The 27,178-nt window shown below is 55.2% G+C and overlaps 6 protein-coding genes across 6 annotated transcripts; 3 read left to right on the forward strand and 3 right to left on the reverse strand.

Moving 5' to 3' along the window:
• Positions 1-2,290: 2,290 nt before the first annotated feature.
• Positions 2,291-6,235, forward strand: GCG54_00008003 (putative Rho-type GTPase-activating protein 4; the record flags this gene model as incomplete). Its single annotated transcript, XM_045407976.1, is given in 6 exon segments — positions 2,291-2,368; positions 2,442-2,472; positions 2,487-3,965; positions 4,039-5,847; positions 5,905-6,038; positions 6,092-6,235. 6 exon segments carry the CDS (start codon positions 2,291-2,293, stop codon positions 6,233-6,235), a joined length of 3,675 nt encoding a protein of 1,224 aa, XP_045265648.1.
• A 740-nt stretch (positions 6,236-6,975) lies between these two features.
• On the reverse strand, positions 6,976-7,836 carry GCG54_00008004 (uncharacterized protein; the record flags this gene model as incomplete). Its single annotated transcript, XM_045407977.1, has 2 exons — positions 6,976-7,676; positions 7,722-7,836. 2 exons carry the CDS (start codon positions 7,834-7,836, stop codon positions 6,976-6,978), a joined length of 816 nt encoding a protein of 271 aa, XP_045265649.1.
• A 1,665-nt stretch (positions 7,837-9,501) lies between these two features.
• Positions 9,502-12,405, reverse strand: GCG54_00008005 (putative transporter; the record flags this gene model as incomplete). Its single annotated transcript, XM_045407978.1, has 4 exons — positions 9,502-10,056; positions 10,616-11,562; positions 11,614-11,961; positions 12,021-12,405. 4 exons carry the CDS (start codon positions 12,403-12,405, stop codon positions 9,502-9,504), a joined length of 2,235 nt encoding a protein of 744 aa, XP_045265650.1.
• A 618-nt stretch (positions 12,406-13,023) lies between these two features.
• GCG54_00008006 (uncharacterized protein) lies at positions 13,024-14,010 on the reverse strand (the record flags this gene model as incomplete). The annotated part of the gene is made up of 1 exon (XM_045407979.1): positions 13,024-14,010. One exon carries the CDS (start codon positions 14,008-14,010, stop codon positions 13,024-13,026), a length of 987 nt encoding a protein of 328 aa, XP_045265651.1.
• Positions 14,011-18,943: 4,933 nt separating this feature from the next.
• Positions 18,944-19,857, forward strand: GCG54_00008007 (uncharacterized protein; the record flags this gene model as incomplete). Its single annotated transcript, XM_045407980.1, has 2 exons — positions 18,944-19,490; positions 19,547-19,857. The coding sequence occupies 2 exons, from the start codon at positions 18,944-18,946 to the stop codon at positions 19,855-19,857; spliced, it is 858 nt and encodes a 285-aa protein (XP_045265652.1).
• A 3,028-nt stretch (positions 19,858-22,885) lies between these two features.
• On the forward strand, positions 22,886-26,746 carry GCG54_00008008 (Homeobox protein 4; the record flags this gene model as incomplete). Its single annotated transcript, XM_045407981.1, has 4 exons — positions 22,886-23,927; positions 23,982-24,734; positions 24,792-25,992; positions 26,044-26,746. The coding sequence occupies 4 exons, from the start codon at positions 22,886-22,888 to the stop codon at positions 26,744-26,746; spliced, it is 3,699 nt and encodes a 1,232-aa protein (XP_045265653.1).
• Positions 26,747-27,178: the final 432 nt, after the last annotated feature.

The following is a 27,178-nucleotide window of genomic DNA, read 5'->3' on the forward strand; positions in this document are numbered from 1 at the left end:
GGGGGGGGGGAAACCCACCAACACCACCATCAGGCTGGAAATTCAAGACGCTTGCAATACGAATTGCAATTTCAACATCATGTGTGGACTTCGCTGGAAGGTGGAGAGGACTGTGCTGTGCAGGTGTTGTACCACAAGCAGGGGTATCAAGTACCTCACCTTCACAACCCTTCAACTCAACGGCAAGTACTGGCCCCTGCCAAATCCCCCAATACCCAATACAATGAGCCGAGCTAGCCAGTGAAGAAGCTGAGGTGCCTGGCTGGAACGGAAGGCATCCTTCTCTCCGCGGACCTGGTGAGAGGAGAGAGGAGAGGAGAGGAGAGGAAAGGAAAGGAAAGGAAAGAAAAGGGGATCGAGGGGTTCCACCGGTTGTGCCACACTCCCGACTCTGGGGCGGCTTCACCTTCACTTTCTCCTCCTCCTGTCCCGTTTGCTATTGGGCTGTGCGTCATTCGGCTGTCACTTTATCTCCTCCGTGGGCAGAAATGGGGAAAATAATGAAGAGACGAGAGGCAGAAGAAGTTTACATACTTTTGGAGGAGGAGGATGAGGCAGAGAAGGGATTTGTTCTGAGTCTGCAAGACAATGCGACCAAGTCACTCTTCCCATGCGGCAAGGTCGCCTGCCGCAATGCACACCGCCGGGAGATACATGAAGCCTCTGCAGTGCATGTGCAGAAGTACATATGCCTTGGAGACTCAATACCTTGGCTGGTACAGAGTACTTTGTCGGCGCTCTGCATGCCAGATTCCCACACAAGCCACCAACATCAATCCAACAACGTAATTCAGGGTCAGGTACGGTAAGGTTAGGTGCCTTGGAGAGACAGAACCTCACCTCTGGGACTCCAAGGTAAGGCCAACCTGGGAGACAGCGATACCGCTGGCTGGCTGCCGTCGACCTCCCACTCCCACTCCCGCCCCGTCCCCCCTCCGTACCGCACCGCCCCGACCGAAGGACTCCAGAAGTCCTCCTGTCAGACTGCTGCTCTTTCCACCTCCCGTCACCTTCTCCCGGCTCGCAATCCCCCAAAGTCCACAATCGGTCTCACCCTCTTCCCCCCCAAACTCCCCAAGAACCCCCAAACTCCTGTCCACATACATGCACACGCACACACACAAGTGCCCTCTCCTCCCCCCCCCCCCCCCCCCCCCCCCCCCCCCCCCCCCCCCCCCCCCCCCCCCCCCCCCCNCCCCCCCCCCCCCCCCCCCCCCCCCCCCAAATTCCACGTCAAGCGCCACCTTCCCACCTCTTCCCCTAGAGCCGTTCTCCGGCTTGCATCGAAGGCAGCGACGGCTTCCTCCTCCTTGTCCTTCGCGCGTGCACTAACATCCCGTCTTCCACATCACCTTCCGTCACTAACGCAAGGCCCGCGCGTATTCTACACCCTGCCTCATTAGAGCACTCATTCACCCACTTGTACCTCCTTACGGGCCTGGACAGCCCCCCTGAACCTGTCCAAGGCACCCGTGCCTCTCTGATCCCTACGTGGTCCCTCCTCTGCTCGCCCTCTCTTCTGCTAAGCCGGTACCACCTGGTCAAGCCCTGGCTTGCCGCAGTCAACATAGTCTCGCCCGTCCTCCACGTCGGCCGTCGCACCTCCCCATCGTCCCGACGATTTGAGGGCCTAGGTCCTGATCAAAATCTCCAATTTCACGCTTTCGTGTCAGCTTCAGCTACTGTTGTTTTCTTTTTCTGCTTCTTCTGCTTGGTCTCTGCCAGACCCGGAGGTCAGCCGCCAGCTACTTCGCAGAGCAGCTCACCTTACCTTGACTTTGATCGACCGCCCGACGCCGCCCTTTTTCGCCCCCTCAGAGGCACCGAGCCCTCGAGTATCCGTACCGCAAGTCCATTTTCGAAGTTCCCCCCCTTCGACGAATTACCTCAACCCGCCCAACCGAAGTCATACGAAACCTACGCTACCTCGACGGTACCTCTCACCCCAAAGCTGCCACGCACCGCCACCGCTGTCCTGGTTCCATCTCCTACTTTTCATCCCTCTGTGTGGGCTGGATACCATCGCGACCCTGAGCACATCACCGAGCGCCACCCATTCGACGCTATTCTCCCGACGTATACGCCTCCTTCTGTCGAGCTCCTGGCACGAGCCGCACAGCCTGCCGACCCCTTCCCTCTTCGTCGTCCCATGATACGACTTTTCTTGGTCGATCATTTGCTCACCGACCATCCTGCTGCCGACGTAACGTTCATGATCCTCGACAAATCCCATCCCATCTGTTAGAAATCTGTCGTGACGACGTCCCGCTGCGAGGACGAATTGCCCGTCATGGCCGCCGTCATGGAGGACTACTTGGAGAGCCCCATGGACGCTGACGACGTCTTCCCTTGCAAAGGCTGCGGAGAGGTATGATGGCCCAACCCCGTTAACTTCTGCCCGTCTGCGAGCACGTACTGATGGCGGTGCCCTACCCGACTAGATCCTAGAAGAGGGCAAAGCGTTCGAACTTGGTATGTCTGCTCAGCTGCTTCTTTTCCCCCTCGCCTTCCCTCTCTCTATCTGCCCTACTCAGTTGCATGCTGTCCGCTCGGCATCGTCTACTGTCTTGCCAATATCGCCATGCTATCCCCCATGGCAATGTCACCGGCAGTCTCCAAGTTCAACAATGCTAACGAGTCTCCTCCCGATTCAGCCGGCAACCGATGGCATCTCAATTGCTTCCGCTGCAATACCTGCGGCACACTTCTCGACTCCGACGCGAACCTCCTCCTGCTCGGCGATGGGTCGCTCATCTGCAACAACTGCACATACAGCTGCAGTGCTTGCGGAAACAAGATCGAAGACCTCGCCATCCTCACTGGTGACCAAGCGTTCTGCGCGACGTGCTTCCGGTGTCGCAACTGTAAGAGAAAGATTGAGAACCTGCGATACGCGCGAACCTCCCAGGGGATCTTCTGCATGAGCTGCCACGAGTCGCTCATGGCAAGACGAAGGAAAAAATCGAAAGCAGCAGCCCAGGCCAAGTCGCGGGAGAAGGACGGGTCTCCTATGATAACCGACAAGTCCTTGCCCGCCCTTCCGCCCAATGCCATACCTCCAAATGCCTTTTCCGACACTCGAGTCGACCCTGATTCTGATACACCGACTGAGTTATCACCTCGACCCCGCCCGGCCTACAGCAGAAACGATTCGTCGTCCAAGAACAGCAGCCGACCATCACGCTCCCCTGAACGCCCTTCAGAAAATGCCAAGGACGGGCTGTCTTTGCCCCCATCCAACTACCGCAACAATCGCAATTCGACAATCGTTGCCCCAAACAATCACGCCGGCGACACCAACGGTGGCGATGACGGCTTTTTCATCCCGGTGGCTCTGGATCCGTCACCTATTTCGAATACTGCCCCGCGTTCGACGTCGGAAAACTTGTCAGGCGCTCCCAAGAAAGACAAGGATTATTTCAACAGCGTTCCTCGAGCTAGCACTGACAAAAAGAACGATTCCTCGGCTTCAACGCCGCACATTGCTTTCCAAGAGAAGGGTCGTCAGACTTCATCCGACTACGAGTCGGGATCGGTCAAGCTGCCGCTGCGCAAAACATCAAAGTCGTCGAGAGATCCTCGCGCATCAGTCAGCAACGATGAGAGGACACAAAAGGTGACCGCCGGCAAGCTGTCGCCATCTATCGATGAGTTCAAGTTGCAGGATGCGCCCAAAAGTAAGAAGTTGGTCAGTCCAAGAAGCGCATCGCATTCCGCCGCCATGACCCCTGAAAGCGGAAGTGCCAAGAGCAGTGACGGTGTTCTGCGCAAAGACAAGGAGCCATTCCCGAGCTTGCCTTCGTCTGATTCTCCTCCTCGCATGGGTAACGGAACCCCGAGATCGTCCCAGGACTCGAGACAGCGAGATGAAGGCGATGTGCGACCCTCCATGGATTCCATCTCTTCATCTCGAACAGACGTGACGGCCAAGTCCATCACCAGAAAGGAATTGCCCACCCGCAACGGTATGTGCTCTCGAACCCATGTTTTATATCGATGCAGGACGCACTGACTCTAACTTTTTTTCTCTCTCTACAGCTAACGGCAAGACCGTCGGCCCTGCTGGGCGATCCAACACATATGATGAGACAAGCTCATCGGGACTTTCCGCTGCCGCGCGCCCGAATATGACTGAGCACAAGCTCAGCGACACCTACATGCAGCCCCGAGCACCCCCGCAACCGCCCGGAGCTCCCGCGAAAACCCCCAAACCTCCCGCAAAGGATCAGGCGAATGCGTCAAGCGAAGAGAAGATTTCGCCCAAGCTACCGAGATGGAGTGCAGGTGGCGACTTCAGTATGGACGAGGACATGGCTAGGATTCTGGGCACTGACGAAGGTTCTTCATCGATACTTCGTCGTGTGTCGAACGCCGTTCGTCATGGTCGCACCAATAGCACCGAATCCAGTCACCCTCAAATGCCTCAGCACCCTCACAGAGTCACCGGCCACACAAGGAGTATTAGCGAGACCACCCGTGGTACACCATCCCCTCGCTGGCCAAAGACGCCCATCGCTGAGGATCCATCGAACCACGAGATTATCAGCAGTCCCATCTCGCTTCACTCGAGCGACGATCCAGCTCTGCTTAAGCGGCAGCTGCGAAACTCGGAAAACCGCGTGGCGGAGCTCGAGAGGCAGTTCACCTCTGAGAAGGACCTGAAGCGACTGAACAAGACCCTAATTGAGAAGCGCAAGACCGTCTCGGTATTGGATACCCAGACTGAGATTATGATCAGGCAGTTGGAGGTACTGGCTGGATACGTCGAACGTGCGAAGGAAACGAAGAAGCCTGTGGACCCTCGCGATCTCGAGGACTCCGCGATCAAAGAATTCGTGCAGAAGCTTGATAAGGTGAAGCAGACTATGAGCGCCGTTATCGAGCAGCTTCACGCCGAACGTGACGAGTTGATCGACGAGAAGAACCAGGCTATCGCCGACAGAGATCGTGCTCTGCTCGAGTTTGAGCAGCTTTCATCCAAGAACGCCCAGCTCGCCGACATGAATAACGATCTCACCCACCAGATCCAAGAACGCTTCAAGTCTCAAATCGGGGGCGAACTGAAGTCACCCAACGGTCTAGGCATCTATAGTCAAAGCAAGGTGTTCTCTTCATCTAACTTGAACTTGGCGGACTCCGCCAGCATGACCACTACACTTGTCCACGAGACAGAGGAACCTGTTGTGGAGGCCAGGCCAACAGTTGTGGATATTCGCAAGGGCCAGGTTAAGAAGTTCAACTGGAAAAAGGGAGGCAAGAGCATGGCGCAGAACGTGGCCAAGGGTGTCAACCGAGCCGTCGTCGCATTCCAGAATGATCGTGAGCGTGGCATACACCAGCCAGGGCTTACAGGCGACAATATCGGCTTGCCATACAACATGACCGTCTCTCAGGTCGAAGCCCCGAGTACTCAGCTTCCGAACAACGCCCAGAAAGGTGCACCTTCGCAACAAAGCTTTGGTTTCTTCGGGAAGAAGGCTGCCGGCAAGTCGATGTCTACAACAAATGTGGCAACACCCGCAATTGCGGAGGCACCTTCTACTTTGTTCGGCTCTGACCTCGTTGAGAGAGCCGACTTCGAGCGCCGCACCATTCCCAGCGTTGTCACTCGTTGTATTGAGGAGGTAGAGCTCCGTGGTATGGATATTGAGGGTATCTATCGAAAGACGGGTGGCAACTCTCAGGTGAAGATGATTCAGGAAGGGTTTGACAAGAGCGAGGATTACGACATCTCGGACCCCGGCCTCGATATCACAGCAGTGACGAGTGTGTTGAAGCAATACTTCAGGAAGCTTCCAATCCCGCTGTTGACGTTTGATATTTACGACAGGGTGCTTGAGTCCAATGGTAAGTTTCTTCCCGGAACAAGTCGACCCCAAGTACTGACAATCTCTTTTTTCTCAGCCATCACGGATAAGACTGAGCGCTGCGATCACCTTCGCAACGTGTTCGGTTCCATGCCTGAGCGTCATCGCGACTGCCTTGAGTTCCTCATGTTTCATCTTGCGCGGGTGGCTCAAAGAGAACCCGAGAATTTGGTATGTCTTCTTCACAGTGGCGTAGTGTGTGGTGTAGCTAACCGGCGGCTTAGATGTCTCCCAAAAACCTTGCGGTTGTGTTCGCTCCGACAATCATGAGAGATACCAGCCTCGAGCGAGAGATGACAGACATGCACGCCAAGAACTTGGCTGTTCAATTCGTCATTGAGAACACCCATGCCATCTTCATCGATTAAACAGCTGGCCTTGGATGGACTTTTGCCGTGTTGGAAAAAAAGAAAACTTGTATATATCCACACCCCCACGACCTTACGCCTTCGACAGCTTTTCTTTCACCGTTCCTAGCTCGAAGACGACCTGCCCATCGCTGACGGCCTTTGACTTTTCACGTTTGGATTTCCGTTTTTTCCGTTGACCGTTGCCACGACTGCAGAAAAAGGGGCGTTCCATGCTAGGAAGCTTTAATGATATCCACATTTCTTGCCTCGGGGCACGAAAGGAGTTTCTTGTTTCTCAACGGCGGGTTTGGGAGTAAGAACCGGCGGGACGTGTTTACATTCGTTGCGAGCGCACTTTTTACTTACTCTCACTCGTTGGCTTCCGAGTGCTGAGCATGATTTCATTTGCGGCGGGCTTTTTTTTACCGAGCTGTCGAGAGGGTGGTGCAGACGATGACGCATAGTGGATGACGAAGAATGAGGATGGCTGACGGGAGGCATGATAGCTGCACACAGGAGGGTGTCATTGCGGAACAATGGCATTTGAAGCAGTACCGTTGCAAATGTTAAGTGGATGGTTTAGCCATCTCATTTTCTGAGAAGAAAAGACCAAAAGCCAAAAAAAAAAAAACCCGAACCGAACTTTTAAACCCCTTAATGCCTACAACCATACAATATGTGACATGTGGTATCAAACTAGGTAGGCAATTGAAAAAGAAATTTACGCCGCCGCACTGTATGCGATTCCAGGCACTTGCTCACTTGGAGTTGCCAACCATGCGCTTCACCTTCTCCAGCAATAACGAGCTCTCCCGGCCGAGCTTCCGTTGACCGTTCTCGCTGCCCTTGCGGGCCTTGGCCATGGCGCGACGTAACCTCTCACGATCGGCGACCTTGCGCTCGCGCTCCTCGCGACGACGCTGGATCTCGGCGCGACGGGCCTCGGCCTCGGCCTTGCGTTTCTCAGCGCGCTCCAGCTGCTTCTCGTAGTAACCTGGCTTGCGAGGGCGGCGGGGCTTGCGCGGCTTATAACGGTCCACGCCCGCGTCGTCCTCGCCGTCCTTGTCGTCTGCATCATGGTCGTCGTCGTCTTCTCCTTTGCCATGCTTGCGCTTGACGGCGATGGTGTTTGGATTGGGCAGCTCGCCGTCGTTGGCAATCAGGTCTGAGCGGGTCGGGTGGACTTCTGAGGGGTCGGGGCCTGATGGCGTCGGCTTTTCTTCATGTTGTTCGAGTTCTGGTGACGTGGAGTCCACTCCAGGTGCCTCTGGTGTCTGAGACTTGGGTTCGTCCTCATCGTCGCTAGAGTCCTTCGCGGCGGGCTGCTGCTGCTGCTGCTGCTGCGGCTGCTTCTTGGATGACGATTGAGCAGCGAGCTCCCTCTCCTTGATCTTGGCATATTGCTTCTTGATCTTGGCCTTGTGGATGAGTTCTGCCTTCTTCTTTTCGACTGTAAGGCCTGTCAGCGACTGAGGTCGCTGTGTTCAGCAGACCGGGAACTCACTCTTTCTACGCCAGGGTCCTTCAGGCAGGTTCTCTGGGCCAACTCGGAAACCCTTGCGAGGCTTCTTGGAAGCATCCGAGGATGCTGCGCCCTCGGCGGCGCGCTTAGGAGCCATGTTCCGGGAAGAGAGGGTGTGTGTGTGCGTTCGACGTTGGTGAGAGATGATGCCTCGGCGGCAGGTGAGATACGAGTGCACCGCCTTTCTGCTTCGGTGAGTGGATTTGTCTCCCGATTCGTCTGAGTGTGTGTAGATTGAGACTTGGTCCGAGTCAGTACGAAAAGGAACCGCGAATCTCTATGTTGAAATCCGGAAACGCGAGGGTGCGATGGCGGATGTAATTGACGATGAAGGATGAAATTTTAGGTGGATCCGGGGCGAAGTCCCAGAAATCGAGTCCCAAATAGGTTTAGCGTGGTGACCCGCTTTGGTCAGTCAACGTCTCGTCGTCGGAGCCGCAGGACGTATTCTGCAGACTTCACCTCTCCACGTCTACGATATCGGCCAACATTGACGGCACCTAGACAGCTCTGTTCTATTCTTCTTCATGTGCTATACCAAACTTCTCAAGCACTGCTTAGTACCTTGTATCCTCAATACCCTGACTCGGCTTCTTTCTAGGGACACCTGGCATCTAAACTGGCGGGCATGAAAATGCAGCGCAAAACGTTTTGCAGCTCCATTTCGAAAGAGGTATAAGTATTAGAAACCAACTCCTTACTTAGTGAGGCAGGCTTCTAGTTCATGTGCTTTGCACTGGTTCATTATCGCCAGAAGCCTCATCTCCCCTTGTGGGAGAGCAGGTAGTTAAGTATCATCAGCACGTTGCCAGGAAAACTCTGCGAAAGAGGAAAACAAGAAACTCGTAGGCTAAGCTGTAAAATCAGGAGGCATCCGGCCCAGCGCGTATCGAGTGTTTATGGGCCCACCTTTTGTGGTTATTGGTAACGTACCTAGGTTGCTGATCCGTGGTTCCAGCAACCCTGACGGCGAAGGCAACCACGAACCTCAGGTGCTTTCCCAACTCAACCCTCACACCCTGCTGGGACATTCGCGCAAAGGTATATGCCCCCTAAAAAAAAGAAGAGCTCCCATCACAAGTTCGGCATTGATGCGAGCCTTTGGCTCAGTCGGTAAAAGCACAGTTGGCGTGCTCAGATAGAGGCCGTATAAATACCACTAAGTTCGAGTCTCTATTGACTTGTGTGTTCACGACAAGCTCGATGTGGCGCGCTATCGCAGCGCGTTGTTAAACTTTTGCCTTTTCTTCTTTTTGCTTTTTTTCTCTCGATATTTTTGAGGTTGTAAACTTATGGCGATGTGAGATCCTGAGATGGTGATGGCGGCATGGTGTTTTGGTCAGAACGAAACATTTTGGATGGTGGGGCGGGTGCTCCCTATGCGACTCTCTCGAGTAAATACAAGTCTCCCGCTTCATAAAGCCCGACGCTCTTTCTCAAAAAAGACTTCATTTAAACGTAAGGTAGTCATCTCATTTGCTGTTATCGCTACACGTTTGCTGTTATCGCTACACGCGGTCACATTGATCAGTCCGCATCGTGCTTGTCATCAGCGCCACCTGGGACATCTTCTCATCCTCGATGTCAACCATTCATTTTGGGGTTTCTCCAGACTCTAATGCCAAATTGAACCGTCCTTTCATATTCATCACATGTATTCGAAACAATACCGGCCTTCCGATGTCTACTCTATACAAAAACCGCATATCTAGATACCTCCGGCAAGCTGCAGCTTCCCTCTACGCACCACCCTTCTCACCACTCACAGCTTTTCCTTAACCTTGACATACAATGACTCCGCCTTGGCCAAGACCTGGCCGTCCTTGTCCTCAATCACGCCCTCGATCCAGTACTTGCGCCCTTCGACCTTTTTCACCGTAGCCACCACCAAGATGGTCTGCGGCGTCTGAACGGGCCTGACGTACTGCGTGTTGAGATACGCCGTCATGTACGCCCCATCTGGGATCAGTCCGTTGATCTTGTTTACCGGGAACACCAGCCCGATGACCTCGTCCAGAATCGTAGCCACGATACCCCCGTGAGAGACGTTGGGGTACCCATTGACCCCGTGCCGCAGGGTCAGCAATGCCTTGACCTCGCGAATCATGTTCTCCCCATAAGCAGCGGATGGCCGCTTGTACAGCGTCAGGAACGCCGCGATGGTCTTGTCGGTGTGCAGCGTTGTCGAAAAGAGCTCGTCTTCGGTGTCCTGCTTCGGGAACCGCGACGACGCCGTCTCGCGGACCGTCCCCGGCGCATCGATATGCGCCGCGGCCCATGGGATCGAGAGGAAGTGCTTAGCGTCTGGATTTTCCGACTTCATGGTTGCTGTGGTTGTTATTGTTCTTGCCGCCGCGGCTGGTGACCGGTGAGACGGGACTGCTGCCAAGCTGTGGGTGATGGGCCGGATCTTGATAGGATTGATGTACTTCTTGAATAGTAACATGACACACGTTGCGCCTCACCAAATGAGTGATGATGACTCCTTTTCCACCCTGAGACCGATGGCGAACTGAGTTGAGGATGCGGCTGTGAGAAGTCCACCTCCGGCGTTCGGATAACGAGTGACGGTAGATGGATGGGGCCGAGGTCTCATCAGATCCATCTCCACACATCTCGCCTGGGGTCTGAGCTGCATGGGCAACTGGCCCGTGCACGGGTGTTCATGTCAACTTGGGACCTTGGCTCCAACAGTTTGGATGAGGCGTAGCAACCCTCCACAGATGTGGAAAAGTCTACGCTGATCTTCATTGGCACCCTAAATAACGCGTTCCAACATCATGTCGGCAGAGATAAAAACCCCTATTCAGAATCTCAATTGTCCGATGATAATATCTTCCAGGCTATCAAAGCATGTATCTGAAGTTTTCATTCACTGTCTTTGAACGCCCAGCAGAATCGACGAGGCCTTGTTCTTCTTCGGCATCAACGCTGTCTGTGGTTGATGCGTCTATCTTTCGGTTCAAGTAGCCGAGGTAAAATCTTAGGATGAGCGCAAGAACAGCTACAGCGAGCATCGCGCATGCGCAGGTCCGCATGCCAGGCATATAGAAGGGTGCATCTCGATCCGGATACAACCTCGTCCCCACGAGTGGTCCACATTGCCCAATGAATTGCATAAAGGCGAATCCACCCCCTTGCCTACTTTCGGAGGGCTGGTTATTGATGCTCCATGTAATGGTGAGTGTCACCACGTTGAAGAATCCTATCGCGGCGGGATACACAGCCAGGTAGCGCAGCGGCGGAGGCAGGCCGAATGGCTCTGACAATGCTAAGGCGGCATATCCAGCCGCCGATGCGAGAGCGTGGAAGATTATTGGGCCCGATCGTATCTGAAATCGGTCGGACAAGTGTGCCGTCAGCAAAACAAAGAGGAAGGCCAGAAAATAAGGAGGTGCACTAAGCCCCTGTGATTCCAAGCGAGAGTGACCCATCTCGTGCAGAATCTTGGGCAGGAACACGGGCAGGGAAGAATACGCCATGTTTGTTAGAAAGAACATTGCAGCCGTCAACCAGGCCATTGGATCGCAGAGGATGACGACCACTTCGCGAAGCTTCAGACCAGGGTCCTTCTTTTCGCTACGCGTCCGATGCGGTTTCTGATGTCGAAGGCGGAGTCGTGCCACTTTGCGTTCTCGTGCCGTGAGATATGGTGCCGTCTCCGGAGTGTCCGGGATAATGTGCCAGGCAGCTACAGCTACAAGGACGGAGGGGAACCCCTCGACTAGAAAAAGTAGGCGCCACGGAGCGATTGGGCCATATTCGGCGAAACTGATGATCAGCCAGGCCAGTGAAGACGCAAAGGTTGTCGCTAGCGGCGCAGCTACACAGAGTCAGTGCCTTGAAGCGGAGGGCGTTGTCGAGTCAGACGAACCTGATATGAAGATAGCAGTACGGAACGCAAGTTCCTCCCTCTTGAAAAAGAAGGACAAATAGAACGGAATCCCAGTGAACCCTGCCTCTCCAATTCCCAGTAGAACACGAAGACAGATGAGCATTGGATAGGACACGGCGACTGACTGGAGCGCAGCGGTCAAGCCCCACGATAAGACAATTATGGAGACGTAGATGTGTGCCGGAATAAGCTTCCACAACAACGACATCCATTCGAAGGCGATGTACGCGATGTAGAAGGCTGTCAGCGTCCATTCGTACCAGCCATCCCAAGGTGGATGCGATTGAAGATCCTCATCCATACCTGCGATGCGCGCGTTGCCGATATCTGTGTGCGACATGTCATCAGCATCAACATGGCTAGAGGTGTTGTAATGGTAAACAAACTTGACCGATCCAGAAAGCTCAGCATGAACAGAAGCGCCACGAACAGAACCAACCGTCTATCGAATTTGCGAACAACTGCGCATTCCTCGTCGGGGGTGTATAGTTGAAAGCTCGAAACGGTGCTGTTGCTCATCCGCCTCCGTGAAGAAAATAAGTCGTCTTCGCCTCCGTCGTCCTTTTTTCCTGCTGGATTTACCAAGCTCTTGAGCTCATAGGCCTGGCCTCCACCGAGCTCTGCCTCACGGAATTGCAAATCCCCTTCCGCACCGTCGAGCTCGAGATCGCTGTCCGGGTCGAATTCGGCTGTTGATTGGGCGAACGATGGCGACGTTTCGCCGGCTCTCGAGGAGGCGTCAGGGACGCGAAGCCTCGAGAATTGGGCCATGATGAGATATCATACGTATCGATGTGTGCGAGACCGCAAGGTGGCCACAGTCTGTGACGGAGAGGAACTGTTGATTAAACCATGGAAACAGGAAAGGCTGCAGCTGGCCGACTCGCGCACCAATTCGCACGACGCAAGCAGTGTAGGTAGCCGCACAACCGCATGAGAAAAATGGGCGTTGGGGATGGCTTTAGTCCATGCTGGTGTCTCGAAGGAGCGAGCTGGGCGCGTTCCTGCTAAAATACCTGGAACAGCCATACAGCTCAGGTGAGAGGCCTCGGCCAATGACGTAGCAAGCTTACCCCTGCCATCGCAACGCGGAAAGCTGGGGTTGCCGGGGGCGCTCATTGCGGCTGCAGTTAGTGGATTGGGGGAGGACGACGATCAAGGCGGTAATGTATCATGACAGCTCTCCATCATTTTCTTTTGGATGTAAACAAGTCTTTTATTATTCGCCGTCGCTTTGTAATAATGCTCCCTCCCGTAGAGTTTGCTCGGCCAGAATTGGGGATATCATGAGGTCGATGTTGCGTGGTGTTCGGGCCAGAACAATAAATGCAACGACTATACGCACATGATGACAAGCCTTCCCCGATGCACTCCGTAGACTTAGGGCTTTCATGGCTCGTCTTTTTTCCCAAAGAGCCTCCTGAAGCCACCACCCTTGGGCGTCTTGGGCCTAAAATCCATAGATGGCTTCGTTTGTAATAGTGCTGGCGTTTCCCCCGTGTTCATGTTGGGGTGCTGGAAAAGGGTGCCATAGGGCAGTCCCGCCTCCTTTGGCGAGACTTGTAATTGCTGCGGGGACATTGCCGACGCGAATTGGCTGGCCGGTACGCTTGATATGTACTCCTTGGGCGAGGCTGTCGGTCTCGATGATGGGCCTGCACTCCTATCGCGACCCCTCGGAGTCTCGCTTTCTGCATCCCGTGGGTCGTCCTCCCTCGCTTGCTCCTTGGCTGCACCCATATCTTCGGGGAAGTCGCGCACCTCGTCACCACAGACCACGACATACCATCGAATATCTTCACCACGTTGCAGCTGATCCCTCAGCTTCTCAAACCACCCTGCCTTTTTCCCCGATGTCGAGCCCTTCTTGGCCTTGTAAAACTCGTCACTCGGGGTACTGGCCATGGCCTTTGTCTCGCCCAACCGCTCTTCATAGCGCATGATCTCCTCCGCGATTGAGTTGCTCAAATCGATGCGCACGACATGGTCGGCGACGTAGGCGTAGGGGCGACTGACGTAGCTCAAATCTGTCGGGTCGTATTCTTCGAGTAGCTTCACGGCACTCCAGCTGTTCTGCAACACATCGTCCTCCTCGGGCGGCACAGTTGAGGGTGGAACGTCATATTCGTTCCTGAGAACACCAGCTTTGGGAGGCTTGGACTTGTTCCGCTTCTTCTTTTCTCGTTGGGCTTCGGTATCTTCGGGAGGTGGTTCGGGGAGAAAATCGAAGAGGGAGTAGAAGGATTCGAGAATAGCGGGAGAAGAGTTTGGCGCTATGATCCATTCCGGGGCGGCATCATCGATATTTTGGACAACGACGAAAACTCGAATACTTCGGCGATCCCAACGAAAACCGTGACAGAGATAGGTAGGCATGGCGGGTAGTTGCGATAGAGCTTGGATGGGCGGGGAGGGGTTAAGAAAGACAGGACGAAGCAGCGGATTGGTGGGGGAACGGAGGGAGCGCAGGGGATACGGGTACGATAACGAGCGTGAGGCGGTGGATAACTCCAGAGCTGGGGTCGGCCGGGAGCTCGAATGGCCAAAGGTCGAAAAATGAACAGGTTCTTTCGTTGGCGTCGTCTTGTTTGATGCCGTTCGGTATCAAGTTACATGAGGTCGCCTAATTGAGGCGGGCTACGCCGACGATGGCAAGTCGTGACGACGGCGGACGACGATGGTTTGTCGGTTGTGGATGACGAGGTGGTGGTCGAGCGGGGCAGCGCAGAGCAGGCGGGCAGAGGCTGGAAAAAAAGGATCAAGATGTGAAAAGCAAGACGAAAGGCTGGTTGCCGACGGGCGCTGAGAGTAGTACGCCGTGCATTATTCAATTTGCGGCCGAGGAAACATGGCTTGTCGCATCGCTCACGCTGGGCTTCGGGGCAACGTCGTGGGCCGACCAATGGCTCCGGACTGGGCGAAGGCGAGCTCGCGTGTTGAGTGGCCAGATGGTGAGGCGGGAGCTGGAAGAATAAGCAAAGATGAGGCCCGGTCGAGGTCGGGTGGTGCAGAGCAGAGCAGAGAGTGCAGCGAGCGAGTGAGGCGAGTGAGTAGGCGTGGGAGAGAAAGAAAAAATGGCAATTAGAAAAACCAAGTGGACTGGAATGGAATGAATTGATTGAAGGTTCTCCAGCTCCTGCTCCTGCTCCATGCTGCATGCTGCGAGTGTCCTGCGTCTGGTGCTCTGCTCGCTCCCACCCTGGACCTTACGCCACCCGACTTCACCGGAACGCAACCCGGAGCTGCTGGGTAGTGCTTGCCATTCGGTGTTTTGCACCTGCTCTGGCCTGTGCCCGTCGGGTCCATTCTCTCGACACGGGAACGGGCCTGTTTCTGGTATCTTAGGTGCCCAGGTAGGTAGGTAGGTGCCTACCTAGGTAAGCTACCTAAGGTACCTAAGGTAAGGTAGCTGCGACCTGCTAGTGCCAGCCCACTGCCTTAGGTTACCTAAGGTACCTTAGGTATTGAGATAAGGTATTCAGTAATGTAGATGCCGTCAGAGGAATGAAAGAAGAGACAGATGACGCCCAACTGGAAGCACTCTTGAGTCTTCTCCTTCGTAAGCCTCATCCTCATGGTCCAGGGTGAGAAAATTCCCGAACGCTGCACATCACATCTCTTGCCATTCGCAGGCCGTTGCTCGCTTGACTTCAGCGTTCGAGGCCCACACCGCATGCAACCTTGCCCTGAACAGCTTTCACTTGTGCATGTCATCGCAGCCGAGGTTTACCACCCTGCCACGCTGGTGTCCGTCCTTCCTGAAGAGCTTTCGCCTGGACCACCAACCCGTCCTTGCCTTGCGGATGCCAATCGGTCTCGCAACCTTGCTGACCACATTGTACTGCATCGTAGGCAGGTTGCGGAAATGGTAGACTTCAAGCCAAATCCGAGGCCAGTGGATGGACACCTTGCCTTCATCACCCTCGACCAGGCACTTGCCTTCAGCCCGTGTGAGTTTCCAGGCCAATCATCACTTGCAAAATGATTTGAGATTTGCCAATGGGGGCATACGCGTTCGTCAACTCTAGCGAAGTGCGGCGGGCGGCATAGTTTCAAGAGCCCATGAAACTGGGGAAGGGAATACGATGAAGCTTAATCCCTGGTCCAGTAACGTCCCCACGTCGCTCGCTGCCAACGCAATGCCAACAACGACCGCTGCTGCTGCTGCTGGACGTACGTACACGGCCCTGCCCAGGAACACACTCTCGCCCACGCACCGAACACGCGGGGTAACCAAAAATCTTCCCTTTCATCTCGACCGAAATGTGTCATGCCCTATCGACCCAGCTGTCAACCATGGCTGACTGACACTGACTTTGACTGGCCCGAAGCTCACATGCACCTGCTGAACGCACAGTCGTTGACACGTTCCTCGGAGCCTCGACGAGTTTCGCGGGGTAAGCATCAGTCCAGTTGCTGCGAGACATGGGCTGGCACGTCTGCGTCCTCCACTGCTCTGATTCCACCGATAACAGATGCGATGCCTCCCGAACACCATCCATATTGATCTGTAAGAACATCGTCGCCACCGGTACCCAGATCGCAGCTCCAAGACTTGGTCGTCCCTGCAGTTGCCGTGTTCTTCCCCTGCGCCCCAGAAGATGAGACGAGCTATCTGCAATGTCGACCGTCAAGCTGCCAAACTGTGCTTGGGAAGCACGCGACTACGGCGGTCGATGTCTTGTAATGGAGACGCAATGGCGGATTGAGCGCATTGCAGGACTTTGTATCATTCGTGAGCGACCCTTACACGCAGGCGGCAGAGATCATTTCACGAAGGGGCCAGGGTCGCATTGCCCGACTTGTGAGGGACTCGCTTCCTGAATGGCCTTACTAGGCAACTACCCCTTCCGCCAAGGTAAACATAATGATCAAGCTTCGTCTGAGGTTTCTACACCTAGGTTGGCGACGTGATGCTCATGGTTCTTTCTTCGGCCAGAAATTGCGATTCAAATGCGATCAAGCCGCCAGTCTCGAGTCAACGGAGCGGAGGGGTGATTTCCTCTGGGAGCACTTCCAACGACCACATCGAGACAGTCTGTGGGCTTTTAACATGATGGCTGACAGCCGGGTCGGCGATTCTGCCCTTGTTCACGATCTGTCGTCCACTGCTTTCTCTTGGCGCCTATTCGTAGGCTCGGATTGGGGAAGGCATCTCTAGTGGAGCCAGGTTGCAGTGAAAGAAAGCTCGATCGGAGAGTGTGTATTGGATCCCGGGATTCTGTGCTGCCTAAATGCTATTTCCAGGGGCCCAGGCACACTGATTGGATGCTTCGCCTCGTAAAGCCACAAATGGCTTGGCCGATATGGCGGGGGCTGCGGGGTCTGACGAGACTAACAACAGAAACAGGGGGCTAGAAGCTCAGGCCAGCCCCAAGGTGGCCCTCCTTACACAGGGTCATCCTGGAAGATTCGCTCATCTTTTCATCCTTTCACAGCCAGAGCCTTCTTGCTGCTCCCGCAAGTAGAAAGGAAAGTCGAAAATCTGCAGATTATTGGGAAATGTCGGTCAAGAGCCGGGTACCGACGAGGTGATGTTGTTTATATTGATAGGTCAACGATTGCCGGGATGTTGTCTATTGATCCTCCAGCCCGTCTGACCTGCCTGTTTTCCGCCCCCTGCTGGGACAGAGAAGGGGCTGAAGAAGACGAGAGAGATAGGATTCCATTAGCCAAGACGAACCTGACAAATGCGGCAACCCTTCCACGAACCGCTGTTTGTGATAGGCCCCTTCGGAGAGGACCACACCACCCACATGACTCTGTGCCTTCTGCCGGCGGGACGAAGCGAGGGGGGGAGGAAGAAGGTATTTTCACGACCAGCCCTCCATGGCTGAGCGTTCTCGAGACATCGTAGGGCCAGAAGCGTGGCACTTGGTGCACCACAACGTGCAGCGGGAAGGGCTTAAGCTGCTGATAAAACGATAGCGGGAGCGCCACAACGGCGCCAGAATCAAACATAATCACTCAAGGCAGACGGCGCCTCTCCCTTCGTCCCATGTCTAATCTTGGACTCTTCCTCAGCACACCTGAACACCGCGGCCACGGAATGTCAAAAAGAAAGACTGTCGCCCCAAGAACCTGGCTGACAGAAACGATAGGGTTGCAATAGGCACGCAACTGCTACGACTCTGAGCCAAAGGTGGGGGGCCCACAAACCGTCCTCAACTTCGGAATCGTACCTACGAATACCTAGCACATGGGTCCCCTTCCCCAGCCGGTCAGCGCTAGACAGCCCAGCAACAAGATGTCGTGATGCTCATCTTTTCTGGATGGAGATTGCACAATGGCCCTTCTTCATTGGCCATTTCCCGTCACCACGGTTCGTTCGTCCAGGGGGTCGTAGGACAAGGCATCGCCGGTGAATGTTCTGCAATAAAGCCAATTTCCGTCATGAAGCTGGAGGGTCGATCACGTTGAACAGCCAAGACATCCACTCGCTGGCAGTGGCATACTGCACAACCATAACAAGCTTTCGTGGCTGGTTTGGGACGACTCGCTCGCGTATTTGCCTACTTCGCGGCTAAGTCGTTAACCAAGCGCGTCCCAGGCTTCTACCATTCAAAATCTCACCACGGACGATATCCGTACTACCGTAGATTAGAAGGATGTTTAGCGCCGGCCTTACAAACCATGCCGTGCACGATCAGTCCGTTCATCTTAACCAAGCTTTTTTCTTACCCTGTTTACTCCCGGCTCAGCTCGTCTAAGACAACATCGGTAAAGAGCCAGCCAGGCAGCCAGCATGTCAAACCTACCTACGCCTGCAAAGTGATACGGGTGCTGCTGCTGGTCTCGGCCCCCGTTCCTGCGTGCCCCCTGCAGTACTTCGCCCGCCGAGTGTGTGTGCGGATGGCGATCATGGACTGGATCCCGCCCAGGACTGGCCCCCTCGACTAGTGTAGCAAGCTAGGCGTAGCGACTGTCTCTCCTGGCTGTCCACATACTAAGTTGACCATCAGCCCAAAGGATGGGTAACACCGGGGGTGAGGGCACCAAGTTGTCACATTTTACTGCAGCTTGGGCTTTAATGTCTTCCCATCCGCCGCTCCTTCGGTTCTTCTCGTTGGTCTAGCTTTATGCCTCCCGTCCCACAACTTGCCAATCCTTTCAGCCAACAAGCACCGCCTCGCCTTTCTTCTATTGCTCTCTGTATTTTGAGCGGACTATATGAGTAGAGCGGAGTACATAAAAATGGCCCCAGTGGTAAGTCGCCGGTCTCCTTCCGTCTTTTGGCTCCCTTCTCCTGCCTTCTGGTTTCCTAAAGTCTTCAACCCTCAGCCAAGACGTCTGGATTGTCCGTACTAAGATGTCGACTCCTCAGCATTATGACGAAGGCCCCGAGGTGGCACCTCATCAAGCATATCCCGAGGTGTACCATCCTCCTGCTCAGTCCTATCCCACCTCGCCCCAACCGCAAGTTGTCACGCCGATCAAGAGAGAGGACTCGACATATGGAGGAGCCTACGCGTCAACGGCAGTTGATCCGTCAGTATATGGCGGCACCGCGGACCATCGTTCGACGTATCACGCACCTGGAGAGTCTGTCGCGCCGCAGAAGAGCAGGAAAACCGTCTGCGGCTGCACGTTCCTCGTCTTCATCCTCTCCATCATCATCGCAGTGTTGGCCGCGGCCGTCATCGGTCTGGCAGCAGGAACAGGCGTGGAGGCGAACCGGGCGAATGATGCACTCGACAAGCTCGCGGCCCTCGAGGCTTCGGCTAGCACGCAGCCATCTGCGACTGTGACGGTGACGGCGGCGAGCTCTTCGGCGACGGCGACTGGGTTCGCTTCCATCTCCAACAACTGTTCCAACAAGGACGAGACGACGACGGGACAGACGTACACCACAGACTGTAAGTTCAATTCCGAGACCACGTTCCGCAGGATCCCCCTCTGACAGGCATGACAGTCTTCAACAAGGTGACTTTCACCATGTTCTGCAACTCCAACGCCCCGAACGCCCCGTTGATGTCGCTCTTCACCGCCAACTTCAACAACTGCATGGACGCCTGCGCTTCCTTTAGCTCATACGAAGCCGGCTTCAACGGCAATGCGACGTGCGCAGGGGTCAGCTTCATTCCTCTGTGGACGACGAGATCAGGCGCCGTGGAGGGCAAAGCGCCTGGCAACTGCTACCTCAAGCCAGGCCCTCAAAACCGGACGGCGCTTGAGACACCAAACATCGGCACCGAGTGCCACGCCGCCATCCTGAACTCGTGATAGGAGGCGGGGGAGCAGGTTGCGTTCGGGGTTAGTGTATCGTTCGGGGTCGGTCAGCGCGCGGGGGCTTCTAATTCTATACCACCTTGTCATTGCGATTTTCATGTGTACTATCAATTGGTGACGAGACACCCAACCGGCGGTGGGAGACAGACGACACGCCACAAAAGCTAATGATGAAAAGAATTGAACAACCAAACCGTACGACTGGCGCATGGTGAATCCTTGAATGCCGCGCCAGGCGGGCGTTGTCTTTTGACTGTCCGGGAATTGCTCAGAGGTATGATGCCGATGAAAACGACAACGACAGACGTACGTAGCGGTGGAAAGGACTGGGACACCCACTGGGTGCCAGAGATCAGAATGAAGCCGAGGACAGCCAATATCACCGGTGCAACCTGAGGATTGAAAGAGACTCCGAGAGCGACGTCAACGGCAACGGTCCGTCATCACCTTTCGTGGCATACGATATTCAGCCCAACCAGGTTCGACTTCGAAGGGCGCGTCCCTGTAAGTGAATCACCGCCAGCGAGCTTGTTTGCTCGTTGAGTATGCAGGCGTGAGCCACACAACATAGGCTTCCCCAGCAGTCAGCGAACATAGCTATGCGTCGTGCGCTTCAAGTCGTTCGTCGCCGGGGCCTCTCTGGAGCTTTCATGTGACGGAGATGTTGACATGACAGAGATGTCGTTAGGAAACTGCGCCAGGAGATGCCAAAGAGTGGCGTTGGGGACCGCAACACCTTCCACCATGATCCAATTGCTTCGTCGGTATCCTTCTTTTAGTATGGACAGGTCGTCAGCCAGCCACTCAGCTTACAAGCCGTTGGCATGCTGGCTAGCAAGATGGAATGTAGTCAAGGTCGCTCTGCATTCCGCGCAACGTGGAATTTGCACCGTCGTCTCCCCGGCCGATCAGACGCAGCGTTTCGAGGTTATCCACTTCAAACCGAGGCTGAGCGTCGCAAGCCATTACTGTCGGCCGAATGCCTTTGTGAAGTTAGACCTGGGCCAACCAGAATCCAACGGCTCTCCGACCTCGCTGAGAGTCGGCGAAAAGGCCAAGGACAAAAAGGGCTTTGTTCAGGCGTGTGGCACGGCGGTGGGGTCCCCCGAGTGGGTGATCCGACGTTAGCGCAGGCCGAGACAGGGCCCGAAGATGACCTGGTTTCATTCAGACGGCGGTCAGCGGCGGGACGGGATGCGGTTGTCGGCATAATATGTCATTCATGCCTCCCCCAGATGAGGGCGGAGAAACCGCAGCGTGTGTCGCGGGGCTCTGCGTCGAGACGAGTACGGAGCGGAGAGTAGCTCGCATCCCGAACCGGGTTCAAGCCTCGATGGGGACGAAGGAGTCATCTTCGCTTCTCCAGGGCACTTGGATGGTTCGCGATGCCGGTCAATGTTCCCAGAATCAGGCCACGTTGGTATGGAGAAAGGCGGCAACGGCGGTTGTCTTTCCGCCGGGAACCCAAAATTGTGTCTTCGCGACAACGCGCCACAAGTCCTCGACCTCAACCTTGACTCGCATGGGAGGGAAGGAAGGCAATGACCATCTTCATGTGCTTCTACTCCGAAGCCGAAGCCGTCCTTTCGACAGCGATCGCGGCGCGCGGGTAGGCAAGTAGGGTATCGGATGCTGCCCCGAAGAAAGGCTTCGCGCTTGTTTCCTCCAACAGATAATTAGCGGCGAATTTTTCCAATGCCTGGAGACGTGCTGTCCTGGGAGGATGGCTGCAGAAGGCGGGTCAATTATTAATAATGCATGTTACACAGGTCGAAGGCTTCAAGACGCTCAGCGGCGATCCAGGCTCGGTAACGACACACCGAGGGTTGGCCATAGGACCTGGCTCAACCGTCATTGTGCTGACGGCCTCACCGTCAGACGGGCATTTCGAACGCCCATCAACCATCATCGAGCAGAACGAGCATGGGTACGGCAGGCTGCGTTGCAGCCTACCTACATTGGACACGCCAACCAGGTAGCGAGGCAGACCACCGAGCTGCAGCCTCTGTGCTGCAATGGCATGTTGAGTTCGTCCTGTGCAGCGCTGGTTGCCAACCTAGAAATGACTTGAGACTTCTAGAAAGGACCCCGGGATTTGAGCCGGACTACCTAGGCGCAGGATGACCACCAAAGTCCCCAAGCGCTTATGATGCCCGGTCCAAGTGTGTATTCGAGATACCGCCAAGCATCATCTGACGGGTTCCTGGCCAGCCAATGGCTCTCGATGGCGCGCGTGTTGTTCGGGACAGCATCGACAAGAGGCACTGCCGGGACTTAGTTGATTTTCAACTCAATTGCAGCTCATGAAGGCCTGTACGAGTCGGCCGACGTCGAGGTTGGCTATCTGCATCTACACCAACCCACGACTCCGATGTCGACTCCGCAGTTAGGTTCCTTCCCTCCGCAAACGAACACTGGAGGCTGCTACTTAGCACCTAAAAGTCCAAGCGGCACCCCGGCGCAGATGTAAAGGTGGGGGTGTCCCCGTCCAAAGGGTGTAGACTTGTCGAGCGAAGGGCGCACTCTTGACAAGTTGATGCACACGCGACCCATACAGATCCCGGTCTGGTCTGGCGAGCCAACCCAGCCATTGGTGACTCCCACTTGGGAACACCCATCGACGCGGGACGTCCATCTGGCTTGACCTCGTCTTTGCTGCGAAACTGCGCGAGGCTTTGAATAAAAGATTTCGATGCCAGGAACCAGTTTTCCTCCGTCTTTTGTATCCTTCATCTTTATACCAATTCCTCCTTTGCCTCCGACCCTTCCTGTTCTGTATTTGTCAAGACGCCGCCAGACCCGAACTAGTCTCCCGATTCCATCATCTTGTCTGCTCCGACAGGCTTACAATTGGGCGGGGCTTCGTTTGCTCTGTGGCAGTTGGCATTTGACAATTGACAACGCTCTTGGTTGTGACGCCCTGTCGACTTACATCTGCAGGAGCCGCTCCATGACACCGACGCCCTTCCGCAGGTCATCCAGATCGACCAACCGCGCCCTTCATTAAGGGCGCTCCCTAATCATGACAACCATCCACGAGGACATGGACGAGTTCGTCAACTGGGAGGCGGCCGCCGCAGAGGTGGGCAACATCTTCAACATGCCCTCCCAGGACGTCTCGCACGCCGACCCCAACCTGGATCTCGTATTGGAGAACGTGGATGACGACGACTTTGGCTTCTTCGCTCTTCAGCACTTCTCGGCAGAGAATGCGCCGGGTGCCCTGCATTCTGACAACAACACCCTGAGCCCCCTGAACGCGCAACTGACCAGCGCCATGGCCCAATCTTTCAACACCAACTGTACCTTCGATAAGGAACAGTGCGACCAGCTTGAAGACTGGTGGGTCGCCCCGGACTTTCCCTGCGATAACTGCACCCTCGGAGGCTACCAGTGCAAAAAGATTCGAGAGGGTCGCTACAAAAACTACTGCACTTCCTGTGTTGCTCTGCGAAACGAGTGCAGCTTCGCTACCCAGCCTGACTTATTCCAAATGGACAATCTTCCCAAGAACCCCTGGCCCACCATGGGAGACCATCCCAGTGCCATACCTCAGGAGGATGGTGCAATGCCTGTTGGCATACCGGGCTCATCGACGCCAGACTTGCTCAAGAGCCTGGGCACCTCTTCAGAAGAACCTACCATGCCGGTACCTAACAAGTCGGCAACTCCAGCCAAAATTGGCGCCCGTTTCTCGAGGGAATCGGTACGGATCCTCAAGAACTGGCTCTCTACGCACACTCGTCACCCTTACCCTAGCGATGAAGAGAAAGAGATGCTCCAGCGTCAGACGGGTCTCAATAAGACCCAGATCACCAACTGGCTTGCCAACGCCCGGCGTCGGGGCAAGACACAGGCACCTCGCTCCACATCACCTCACGTCCGCAGCAGCTGGACCGGTCCAATCGATATTCCACAGAGACGGGGCACTCCCGCTCCCGATGGCAGAACGAGCCGCATGAACCCACTGGAGCGTTGGGTGGACTCTCCGCCCGAAAACGAACCTGCCACCGTCACGGCTATTGCTCGCGCCGTTGCTTCCAGCTCGGGGGCCTCTTCATCAGGTACATACATACCCGCCATACATATCGGCCATTGCGTGTACTGACTTTCCTCAGGCCTCAACAGCCCTTACAGCTTCAACTTCACGGATGATGGGTCGGGTAGGTCTCAGTGCAATGCTTCCTCGGCGAGCAGTGTCGGCACTTCGCACTCGTCGGGCGGCTCTTTTGCCTCTGCCTACTCGCATGCCTCCCGCGGATCTTTTGGTTCGTTTGGGTCCTTCAACCGCGGCCGCAGGCGTCGCAGGAGGCGCGCTGGTGGCAAGCCCACCGACGAGAAGACGTCCCTCGCCACCCCTCTCAAGACTTTTCAGTGTACATTCTGTACCGAGACGTTCAGAACAAAGCACGACTGGCAACGGCACGAAAAGTCTCTCCACTTGTCATTGGAGAGATGGGTATGCGCCCCTGACGGACCTGTGGCTCTCAACCCGCAGACGAACCAGCTGTCGTGCGTCTTCTGCGGCGAAGCCAACCCCGACAATGCCCACGTCGAATCACACAACCACACAGCTTGCCAGGAGAGAACTATTGAAGAGCGCACCTTCTACCGGAAGGATCATCTCAACCAGCATCTGCGCCTAGTTCACAACGTAAAGTTTGTGGATTGGTCTATGAAAGCATGGAAGGTTGCCACACCAGAGATTCGGTCGCGTTGCGGTTTCTGTGGAGTTGTACTCCCGAATTGGACTTCTCGTGTTGAGCATCTGGCAGAGCATTTCAAGACTGGTAATACCATGGCGGACTGGAAGGGTGACTGGGGTTTTGAAGCACCGGTGCTCTCGATGATCGAGAACTCCATTCCGCCATGTATGAGACCCCTCAGATATCCCGTAGACCAGCTTCCGACGTCTAACTGGTAAATAGATCTCATTGACAATGAACGAAACACTCCATACCCGTACAAGGCCAGCGGTGCACCGGCGGAGAGCCCCAGGAGCGCTTACGAGCTCATCAAGATTGAGTTGGCGTACTTCATGCAGAACCACTTCGACAAGACCGGCCGCATGCCCAGCGACGAGGAGATGCAACTAGAGGCGTGTCGTATTATTTTCGCGTCTGAAGTCTTGTCCATCCGAGAGATTTCCTACCCCTTCTCATGGCTGCGTGATGTGATCATGTCGACGGAGGAAACCATGCGACAAGCCAAGTTCGGTCCGATGCGTTCGCAGATTGAAAACAGACTGTCTACCCTGAAAATTAACGGCAAGGACAACTTGTTCGAGGTCTGCCCGCTCGAAAATCAGCTTCACGAATTCGTCAGAGCGAAGCGTCTGTTGGGCCTGACCGCCATGGACGAGGAGCTACAGGAAGAGGCTTGTAAGATTGTGGGACGCATCGAGGAAGTTTCGACCACTCCCTCCGATTTTATCGCCAACTGGCTCGTTAAGATGATCTACACCTCGACCGACTGGTTGGCCAACTTCCGACAGCGCGCACACCTCCCCCGAACCGAAGACATTGTGAACGCGAACGAACGATCGACCGACTTGACTAAAGTCGACTCGACCATCCACAACTACAGCAGGCTGGAGCGCTCGTTGGCGGACTACATGAACTCTCAGAGGGCGCTGGGAATCGAACCGGACGATACTGACCTGCAACGACAAGCTCGTATCATTATCTACGAGTTCGATGACGGCTGGAACCAGACTGCTGCCGATAACCTGGAGTGGTTGTCTGCTTTCAAACAGCGCCATCAGTTCAGTCCCTCTGCCTCCGGCTCGAGCTGGACTACCTCTCCGGAGGCTCAGTTGGCTGCAGGAGGAATTCAGCTCTCCGTCTCGGAGACATCGCCATCCTATAGTTCCACCGGCAACGCTGCTTCCAACCTCATCTGCCCGAAAATCGCGGACCCAACCATAGGAAGTTACGCTGGCTCCAACTCCAAAAATTCCTCCTACGTTAAGACCGGCCCGTTCTTCTTGAACGACGCAAACTGCTACCGACGTCTTGCCCGAGAACTCGGTCGTTGGGTTGCAGCCACCATGTCCCCAAACAACCCGAGCTCCCACGTCCCTACCGACGCGGAGATTCAACACCAAGCTCGTTGGATTCTATACGACGAGTAAGTATTCTCGCACAGACCACTGAACATTTGACGCTAACCACAATCCAGTGACGACCCATGGAACCAAACCGCAGCCGACAACGCAGAATGGTTGCAACGCTTCAAGCGTGACGCCGGCATCACGAAGGACCCCGGTCCAGGTCTCCCTCCTGGCGACTCCTGGTCCCTGTCACAGGGCGGCACCGGCTTCGCGCCTCCGTACGCCTTCCCCAAGGGCAACATGGCTCCCTTCGCCGACAAGTCGGCCAACGTCCTCATCCGGGATGCGCGCATGTTCGATACGGACTCGGCCATCCTCAACAAGTATCTCGAGACGTTTAAGACCCGCTACGCGAAGCCGGCGACCATTTTCTGCGCCCGCGAGTTGGAAGACGGTCTCGTCCGTTTCGTCGAGACTGAGTTCGCCATTACGGGCACCTTCCCCACCGACGACGCCCTCCGCGCGCAGGCCAGGCTTATCCTCAAGCAGCCCACGACTGCGGCCGATGACCAGGTCTTGTTGGACAAGTTCAAGGGCTGGGTGTCGACGAAACAGTCCGAGCAACAACAACAGCAGCCGCAGGTATCGGCCTCGTCCTCCACCGCTGCCTTGCCCTCTGGCATGGACTTGACCATCTCCGACGCGGAAATGAACAACATCCTGCAGGAGATGAACCTGGATTTCAGCGCGACGGACCTGGCAAGTCTTGAGATGAGCATGGGGATGGACTTGGGCGGCGGTGCGCCTCTTGGTGGGGGCCCTTCTAGCTGATTGATTCTGATGCATCACTGAGGCGCCGAACAACGAAGACTTGAACGATTATTTTCATATACAAATACACAGGATGAGGGGATGGTCTACTGGTTAAAGAGAAAATCAAAAGTTACGGCCGGCTCAACGAGCTATCAAAAAGGGGGACTGAATAGAGGGCGGTGATGAGGTGCTTGTCAAACGTAACAACTCGTATACCCAATAGAAAACTTAATGAAATCGTTCTTGCAAAATCGCCATTACGCCCGCTCGCTCGTCAGTTTCTCTGCAATACACCGCGTAGTACATGAAATCATGTGTCACGGAGGGAATGCCGGGTCCTCCGGATCATGGATAGCAGGGAGTTATTTCTTGGACAGCTGCCAACGTATGAATAAATTGAAGGAAAAGCCGTGTCAAAAGGCTTATTCAAAGTTACTCTCCATCGTGAAG

The sequence above is a fragment of the Colletotrichum gloeosporioides genome (genome assembly GCF_011800055.1).
Source record: "Colletotrichum gloeosporioides strain Lc1 chromosome Unknown consensus_35, whole genome shotgun sequence".
In the NCBI taxonomy this organism is placed as follows: Eukaryota; Fungi; Ascomycota; class Sordariomycetes; order Glomerellales; family Glomerellaceae; genus Colletotrichum; species Colletotrichum gloeosporioides.